Source organism: Malurus melanocephalus, unplaced genomic scaffold (assembly GCF_030028575.1).
Source record: "Malurus melanocephalus ecotype Western Australia unplaced genomic scaffold, MMel_1.1 scaffold_575, whole genome shotgun sequence".
Lineage (NCBI taxonomy): Eukaryota > Metazoa > Chordata > Aves > Passeriformes > Maluridae > Malurus > Malurus melanocephalus.
Genome location: NW_026623807.1, coordinates 45,507 through 55,283, shown reverse-complemented (window position 1 = coordinate 55,283; position 9,777 = coordinate 45,507). Strand labels below are relative to the sequence as shown.

At 47.6% G+C, this 9,777-nt stretch overlaps 1 protein-coding gene across 1 annotated transcript in view; it reads right to left on the bottom strand.

The window, feature by feature from the left end:
• MAN1C1 (mannosidase alpha class 1C member 1) overlaps positions 1–9,777 on the bottom strand; it is a 55,974-nt gene that overhangs the window by 26,030 nt on the left and 20,167 nt on the right. Inside the window, exon 3 of the mRNA XM_057382557.1 lies at positions 8,318–8,414. Coding sequence (XP_057238540.1) covers positions 8,318–8,414 — 97 coding nt within the window. The remainder of the gene's footprint in view (positions 1–8,317; positions 8,415–9,777) is intronic.

The following is a 9,777-nucleotide window of genomic DNA, read 5'->3' as shown; positions in this document are numbered from 1 at the left end:
CCAAAATGCTGTGATCCCATGTCCAAAATGCTGTGATCCCATCCCCAGAATGCTGTGATCCCATCCCCAAAATGCTGTGATCCCATCCCCAAAATGCTGTGATCCCAACCCCAAAATGCTGTGATCCCATCCCCAGAATGTTGTGATCCCATCCCCAAAATGCTGTACCCCACAACTCACACAGGCTGTGCTTTCCCATTCCCCAAACTCTGCAATAAAACCAGAGTCACCCTTGTTCAGATAAATGCACTGTGGAGAGAAACAGGAACCACTCAGGTGGTCTTAACCACGTGTTTGTACCTGAGAGGTAAATTCTGGGGATATTGAAATTAGTAGGAAACAACCTCTGCCTTTAGAACTTGCTGTTGAAATGCTTTCATTTTCCTGCACTGAGCTTTTTCTGGGTTTTTTTTTTCCCCCTTTTGAGAGCTGCATATAAAGTGTGTTAGGGTGCAGTAGTGGTGGTGAGAATAAAACATCAGAAGGATGAAAAAATTTCAGTCAGTCCAAAAAAAATCCTCGCCGTGTTTCACACCAATGCCTCAAGCAAAGGCTGAGGGATTTCCTTGAACTTCCAAAAAACCCTCTCTGGAGACAGGAACAATCCTGGCAGGCTAAAAGGAAGCATTTTCTGAAAGCATAAAGGTCTTGGAGACACCAATATCTACRCAACATTCTGAGCACACAGAGCCAGCCCTGGCAGCAGTGACAAATCTGGAAGTTGATGTCCTGTGGGGGGAAGTTAAATCCACTGATTAAGTGAGATAAGGGACTTCTCTCCCCTGAAAAGGCAGCACAAGTGAAAAAAAATATCAGAAACAAGCACCTGGRGAAATTAGAGAGGAAGAAATTCTGTAGCAGGACCTATTTGATATATGATCTCCTGGAGGTGAACAGAAAAATGTCAAAATCCAACACTAATCCAGATGAATATCCAACAAGATACATAATGAGGGTGGAAAGAAACCCCAGCAGCACAAAATGATGTGGTAAAGCAGTTAAGTTCTAAATGTGAAATCCAACACAGCAAAGCCAGTCTGGAACCTGCCTAATCTCTTCAGAAGTTTCAAGAGTGGAAACCAAGTGAATTAAAACCAAAATAAGTAGGTGAGGTTTTTTTTTTTTTTGCTGCAGAGTTTCCATCTCCACTGAATAAACAAGTGAAAGCTAAAATCAAAGGGATAAAGGTAAGAAATGCAGGAATCTCAAGATATTTTCCAACATTAAAAAGCGGAATGAAAGTGGATTTTTAAAATATTTTTAACTGCTTTGGTTTTTTTATGTAGCTCCTGGTGGTGCAGGGGGTTTGTGTCTGCAAACTCCTCCTGGAATGAAGCTGGAACCAGGGGGGAGCTGGGCTCTGCTCCCAGGGACAGGACAAGGAAAGGGCCTGGAGCTGTGCCAGGGTGGACATCAGCAGAAATTCCTCCAGGATTCTCCAGGGAAAAGCTGGAAGTGCTCAGGAAAGTGCCAGAGTCACCAGCCCTGGACGTGCTCAACCACCTGAGGATGTGGCACTTGGGGACACAACTCCCTGGTGACCACGGGGACCATGGCTGGACTTGTGGAGGGCTTCTCCAACTCAATTCTGTGATTTTGGCAAAATCTCACAAAGCACCTGACTGCCAAGAGCAGCCAGAAGCAGCCCTGAGCATTCCCCAAAGGCACCTTCAGCCCCAGCCCCAGTCAGGAGCTCTGGGATTGATCTCCCTACAGAATGCCAGAGGGGTTTGGGTGGGAAGGGACCCTAAAGCCCATCATAACCCATCCCATCACAACCCATCCCATCATAACCCATCATATCCCATCCCATGGATCACATCCAATGGATCGCATGGATCCCATGGATCCCATCCCATGGATCCCATCCCATAAATCCCATCCTATAAATCCCATCCTATCCCATGGATCATATCCCATGGATCCCATCCCATCCCAGCCCATGGATCCCATCCCATCCCATAGATCCCATCCCATGGATCCCATGGATCCCATGGATCCTATCCCATCCCATGGATCCCATCCCATAAATCCCGTCCTATAAATCCCATCCCATCCCATGGATCCCATCCCATCCCATCCCATGGATCCCATCCCATCCCATAGATCCCATCCCATGGATTGCATGGATCCCATGGATCCCATCCCATGGATTCCATCCCATCCCATCCCATCCCACGGATCCCATCCCCATCCCATCCCATCCCATCCCATCCCATCCCATGGATCCCATCCCTGAGCTGTGCCCAGTTCTCTGGAGCAGATTCCGGATGTTTGGCAGACCCAGCTCTAAGTGCCAGGCCTCCAACTCAGCTTTTGCCACCAAAGGCTCGCTAATCCCGAGCTGGATCTGTGAGCAGTCCAACTCCACCCACTCTCAGCTGGCTGCCTTTTAATCACACGCTCAATATCGCTGAAGATTAGACAATTATTTCCGCATAATTAGTGTCCAGAATGAGGCACTGGCAACATCCATAATGGGGTGCTTAAAGAAAATATTAAAAAAGAAGGAGAAAAAAATCTTAAAGACAAGCTCACTGCGTTTTAAAATACACCCAGAGCTTGAAAATGTATAAAAAAATAACTCCAGCCTGATTGTTCCCTGCGTGCACAGCAACGGGGCCGCTCACGTGTGGCTTCCCCCACATCTCTGCTGCTCCTCTCCTCCCCACAGAACCCTCTCCACTCGCAGCTCAACGCAATTTTCTCCCTTTTTCTGCTTCCATTTGCTACTCTAATGGCTGCTTTTCTAGTCCTTGTTTTGTTTCCTTCTCCCCCGTTTTGCTGAGYGAAGCACTTCTGCCAAATCCCAAGACACCCTCTCCTACTTTTAGGCCTCATTAAGCTCCAAACTCTGTTTGGGGTCAGTGGAAAGTTCAGGAAGCTCGTGATGAAGTTGGGATGATTAATGGGGGTGTGTGGAGATAACGTGGAGCTCAGGACAGGCCCAGGCTGTGCTGACCAAAGCCCCAAATCCGCCAGGCTGGGCTGTCACATCTCAAATCTCCCCTCAATTCTCCTTCCTGACTTTATTTGTTTGCTAGGATGTTAATTTAAGATGAAGGCRCTCAGCTCAAAGGACATTTTTCACCAGTCACTGCCCTGCTCAGCCCCAGAAGCAGCGTTTGACAGCCAAGGTGTTTGGGGAAGGCTGGAGGCTKCTCTGTCACACACACTGGGGATTTTTTTTCTGTTTAAACTTTTTAAATGGATATTTCAAGCTAAGAAGTCAGCTGAGCCACTGTAATCAGCTTAAAGCCCTGGGTGGGGTTCAGGATGTTTGAGCCACCACAGCCACAGGACCCAAGGTGAGAGCAGAGTGGGGACAGGATTAAGAACAAGCTTGGGAGTGATCTCCAAACAGAGGAAAAAACAGGGGAAAAACACAACATCCCCACAGAAGGGATTAATGTCAGCTCCAACACGCAGCAGACTCCAGAGAGTTTGGGATTTGGAGGATATCCTGGTTCCTTGCTTCCTGCTGCCAGGAAATAAGTTTGTTGCTGCACATTTCACTGACAGCAAAAGCCAAAGTCAACTCAAAATGCCCTCCTGAAAATTATTCATCTGGGGAAAATTATACATGAAAGGAAAGAAAAAAAAAGATGATGATGCCAGGGAGCAACAGAGTTCCAGCAATATCTTCATTACAAAGTATTTTTCTCTTTAAAGAGCCCAYGGAGCCAAGCATCCAATGTCATGTGCAACAGACAGCAGGAATAATTCAGCATAGAAATTAAGAGAGCCATTATTATTATTATTTTAATCACATAAAAGGACTCTCCAGGGTTTTGCAATTTTGTGATCACAGGGAGAGAGACCCAGAGACAGAAGAGAAAAGGTGCAGCAAGTGACTGCACAATTGGAGGTTCCCATTTCTCTCCYGGTAGCTGGGATGTTGCTGAATTAATATTTTCATTCAATTACCTTATAAATTCACAGCCCAGCTCCTGTYGCTCCTAATTGAGGTGGGGGTGTTTCCTAATCCTAAATCCTGGATGGAGGAAGCAGCTCTTTGGAAAATGTTTGGGTGGTTGGAGGGACTGACTCTGGCACGGGGAGGTTTTGGGGTTCAGAGCCCCAGAGCTGCTGGGACAGGAGTTTGGTGGGGTTAAATCCAGTGGGTTTTTCTGGAATCTGCCATGGGATTCCTGGAATCTCCATCCAGATTTGAGCCTGGCAGGTCACGGTGCCACAGGGCAGTGACAAAAMCCGGGGGATTTGCCAGGAAGAACAAACCTGAAAGGTTCTGAAACTCAGGACAATCATTTCARTCCTTTCCAGAGGCCTCTCTGATATATTCCTGTGATCACTGCTTTTCCTCCTCAGCTTTTTCATCCCTTTTTTCTCCTGGAGAGCCAAAACAGCCCCATGGACCTCCTGCCTTCAAAGCAAACAGCTCTGGTCGAAGTCTGAGCCCAGCACACAAACAAAGCCCAGCAGCCTCGGGCTTTTCCAGGAATTTCTCCACTCTGTGCCCTGTCCCCAGGCCATCAAATATGGGGAAAAAAAGGGACAACAGCTCATGTCCTTCAAAGGCAGCAGCTGGCAGAGCTTGGGGTCACCTGGCTGGGACATTTGTCACCCAGCTAAAGCCACACAGCCTCTCCACTCTGCAGAAATTCAGCATATGCTGAGAGCACCAATGGCTGCCACGAGGCAGTTTGTGATTTCAGGCATGATTTCGAGGAACAAAAGGGGAGAAACCTGGTGAAGGATTGCTATTTTTAAACTAAAATTAATACGCCGACGTGCGTTTAGGTGGGGYGAAACGCCCAACAGCACAGCAAGGTTCTGTATTTACTGGCTGTCACTGATTTCAGAGCAAATTGGCTCGGGTTAKAAGTCAAAGAAGGATTCTTCTGCTGCCAGCACTGCACACTTCAAGAGATATCTGAAAATCAGGCTTCTTACCTTATCATTGTTAAAAGACTGTGCAATCAAAATGTAAGTGACAATTCAGCTGATGCACGAGCAGAACGAGATGCCAGCTCACTCTCCCGTAGCTACAGAAGCTCTGTAGAGCTAACAGGATTTTAAAAACATTTTGTCAGAAAAAAATAAGTGGCTCTGACAGAGCTGGGGAGCGGGCAGAATGATAATCCAGCTCTGGAGCTGCTGGTGACAGGTGCATTTTAGGGGCTGTGACACACACACAACTGCTGCCCTTGCTGGCAGCCCCGCTCCTGGGGAGCCAGCAGAATCTGCAAACAGCAGAGAATTTGGAATTTGGTGTTTACAGCACCAGGGAGGAGCGCTGAGATGAGGGAGATGGGTTAAAATATCAGCATCAGCACTGGGAGCAGAGTGTGTACCTGCAGACTCGCCCCTGGCCACGAGCTCAGCTCTGCCATTTTCCCTAAATGCTCCTAAATCAGCACATTTGGGGTGTGATTTGAACAGTGGCTGACATTTTGCAGCTTTTCCTCGAGTTCCACAGGGAAATCTCACAGACAAACCTGTCCCCCCTGAGCTGTGAATCTTCAGGAGSATTTGGAGCCTCTGGAATCTCGTGATGTGGGGTTTGATCCAGCACAGATCATCCCTAAAACCCTCGTGGAGCTTTGCCCACTTCCACAGCACCATTTCCAGGGAAATCATCACCATCTGAAAGGCTAACCCGTGTTTACCCCACTGAACAGCACGGGCTGGGATGTTTTAGCGTGGCACATTTCTCACAAGCACCATGGATGAATTATTAATGCTGATGAAAGGAGCACAGCTTGTGGGTTTAAGGAAAGGGTTCTGGAGCTGTGGTGGTTGTAAATGACAGCAATCACAGGAGTTCTGTGCAAATAAACTCTGTCCACAAACCTCGGTGAAAGTGATGCCTTCAAAAGAGAACACCAAACACAGGCAGGAACATCAGACCAAGATCAAAATCCAGGAGAGTGGGAATGCTGCCTGTGGAGCAGCTGGAAAATACCTGGGAAAAAGCAAAGTTGGATCTCTGGATTGCCATGGATCTCCAATTGCCATGGATCTCCAATTGCCACGAGGCAATTCGTGATTTCAGGCATGATTTCGAGGAAGAAAGGGGGAGAAACCTGATGAAGGATTGCTATTTTTAAATTAAAATTAATACCCCAACGTGCATTTAGGTGGTGCAAAACACCCAACAGCATAGCATGGTTCTGTATTTACTGGCTGTCACTGATTTCAGAGCAAATTGGCTTGGTTTATAAATCAAAGAAGGATTTTTCCTAATGGAGAGATTAACTGGGYTGGGGAGTTAAGAGTTTTCCTACCTGGGCAGGAAAATGGGGAGGATGCTCCCTCCTGGCTGTCAGGAGCAGAATTCAGAGTTCATTTTTCTCTCCGCTTGGATTAGAGGGAATTTTTGATCCACAGCAGCTCCCCCCAGGCTGAGGCTGCCAAACTGAAGGCTCCAAGTGAGCAGCAAAATGTGTCACCCTTGAGGAACTGCGTCCATGCACACAAACACTGGAAAACAACCCCAAAAAGGCTCCTCCCCTCCCACATGGAAGCAGCTGCAGAGAAATCACAGCTTAATATTGACATTTGCAGCCTGGAGAGAGGCTGCTCTGCCTCCTTTCAATCTGGAGTTTGGAGTAAAAGGCTCAAGATGTGACAGGAGGGACAATGAGTGACAATGGAGGGTCACAGCACCCTGTGCTCATTTCTAAAASTCTCTGCAGGCACAGGGGACAGAGGGCTGCAACAAGGGACTGCCTGATGCTGCCCTCCTTTAGCAGGCACAGTTAAAAAGAGGAAAAGCCTATTAAAAAGCTGAAATGTGCCACGGAGCTGCTTTTCTGCAATTGTCTGCAAATCCTCCTGCTCCAAAGCATTTTCCTTGAGAGTGCTCACAGGCACACTACAAACAAGCATAAGTACTGTCAATTGTTTTAGCATGATAAATGCATTTTAAAGCTTTCAATATTTTTGTCTGTTTACTGGCACGCTCCTTGAGGAATTTTGACAGGCTTGCCAGAGTGGAGGAGCAGCAAAATGCTTGAACTCGCTGCTGAACTCCATGGAAATGCTCAAGTAAAGAAGCTGCTGTTGSTGGAGGGGTGAAAGAGCAAAGCAGAGGCCAAAGCCACCCAAAGCAGCAGAGTGGGGCTGGGCAGGAGCAGTGGCTCTGGTGACAATCCCAAACCTGCTGCCCTGATTTTCCTCACTGTTTAACGGGGTTTTCTCTCAGCCCAGCACTGCACAGGCAGCTCTGATGTGGCCTCACAGCAAAGAAATTTCCCCTTTTATCCCATCCAACCCTTCCCTCTGCCACTCCTGGGCCTCATAAATGGGCTCTCCATCTTTCCTGCTCTCCTCTTCAGGTGCTGAAAGGCCCTAAAGAGATCACCCCAATTCTCACCAGAGATATCTGATGCCATTTCCACCTTCACAGTTCCCTTTCCCACACCTCAGCTCCCAAAACTGGGCAGGATTAGGGTTGGGGTTCACACAAAGCAGACTGAAAGATCCTCCTCAGGTCCTGGAGAAGGATCTGGGCACCTACAGAGGGCAAAACAGGACAGGAAATGCTCTCCAAAGCCCTCCCAGTGCACAGAGGAAATCAGCTCACGGATAATTTGCCCGCTAAGGAACTCTGCTCTGCTCTAATCTGGCTGAGGAACTCCAGGAGATAATCTCTGCAYAACAGATCCCTTGGAAAGGAGCCCAGAGGCCTCTGCACAGCAGGAATTCCCAGGGATGGGCAGGGAAGGGAGCAGAGCAGGAAATGCTGAGTGCACAGGAGGAAAAAGACAATTTATACCCCCAAAAGCCAACAAAAAACCCCCAAAATACAACAAATATCCCACCAGAAGGAGCAGGGGAACAGCACGGAAAGTGGCTCACATAAAAAAAGGTGATCTGCTAAAGAGTAAAATTATACAAGCCAGTTAGCACATAGTATAAAGAGCTCTTAATATTGATTCCCTCAATATTTCATGGCATTCACATCTTGCTCAACAGTGGAGAAACAAGAGAGAAACTGCTCAATTTGCCCAGGTCCTGAAGCCTACGAGCTCAGACAAATAGCAGCATTGTCAGCTTTGGGGCTGGCTTCATGTTTTAATAAAGACACTTTGATTCCAGCACTGCTCCCGAGCACGTTTGGTGCTGGCTCTGCACACAGAGGTGGCCCAGGYTGGGACTGGGAGTTGGGGTGACATTCCCAGGTCACCTCCAGGACACGGAACCAAAGCTTGGCTTTTCACAATCAGAAAAAGAGACCAGATCAAAGCTTTACACACACCTCACTGCAGGGCAGAGAGAGAGAGAGGAGCTGCCCTGGACACGTGGCCTTGAAAAGCTCAGTGAAAATGCAAAAAAACCAAGCCCAACTCACCGAACATGTTCCCAATGTGGCCGTTCTTGGTCAGCGGGCGCAGCTCGTTCTTCCCCAGGGCATACTGCTTGTAGTTATCCCAGGCAAACTTCATCATCTGCCAGGAGAAAAGGGAGTGAAAACAGAGAATTGTCACACCTGAGCTCCGGGGATGGATGGGAGCTTCCCACTCACTTTAAACCCAGCAATGGCCTGTTAATTATAAAATCTTAATTCACGTGGAACATGAGGAGGGAGGCTGCATCCAGAAGTCTCCACCTCATCTGAATTTCCAGCCTTTTYCAGGGAGCATCAGTATTTCAGAATTCAAATGGGAAAACAATGATCTGTCCCTAAACACAGGGAAACACCAACCTCAAGGACTGCACTGAGGGTTTTGTCCCATTAATGAAAAGAACACATCCACAAAGGGCAAACCCACGACATTTATAAAACTCCACAGTGCTTTCTTCAGAGAGCTCTGCACATGGGCTGGGTGATTTCTGAGCAGCCTCTCCCAACTCAAACAATGCCTTTTGGGATATTTGAAGCACACTGACCTTCCCCGTGGGCTGTGAGCAGCGTTTGTTCCAACACACACACACACATCCCAGCACAGCTCCTCCTGTCCCTCTGCCTCCAGCTGGGAGGAAAAAATTAAACCTACAAGTGTCCTTCCTTCATCTGGGGACACTGGGACTTGTCAGCTTCTTAAACTAAAGCTGCCTTTTCCAAYCCCCCCAGCCTGGCCCTGAGCAGTTTCCCCCAGCATCGCACCGACCTGAACATCCTTTGATTCAATTCTTGGGAAAAAAAGAGAACAAAGGGGAAGAAGKGGCTTCAGAGAATCAACCACGTTCTCCACAGAGCTCAACAAAGATAAGAGAAGTCTGAAACGCTTCCCTCAAACCAGACTTTTGAGGGAAAATGACAGTTTAAAACAAATCCTTCCTCCACAGAGCATCAGCAGCATTTGCTGCTCTATTTCAGGATCACAATCTGCAGGTTACTTTGGTCTGAAACTCCTCCTGTCATCTCAGTTCTTACTCTTCCCTCCAGCTSTGTGTTTCACAAATCCAACATCACMAGCCCCTGGCAGTATCCTCCTTAATTAGCAAAAAGCCACATCCCCAGACTGCCCCCCTCCTTTTTTAAACATCAAGCTTCCAAAGCAAAGTTTCCYGGAGCTGTTCATATGGAGGAGGACAAACATTTGCTGAACCGATTGATAACATTCAGACACCACCAGGAGATTGAATGCTGGACAAACAAATAAAGCCACATTGGGGTTTAAAACCTCGGGGTGGGATGAATTAGTCAGTGGAGAGCTCTRCTCTGAGGGAACTAAATAATGACCCGGGGTGGGGGAAGAAACCCTCCACAAAATTCACTCAGATATTCTGAGTCATATGACTCGGGGTGTTCACTTCATTTCTGCCAAATCTCTGGGGTTTTTTTTTTCCAGTGGCAGCAGATTTGAA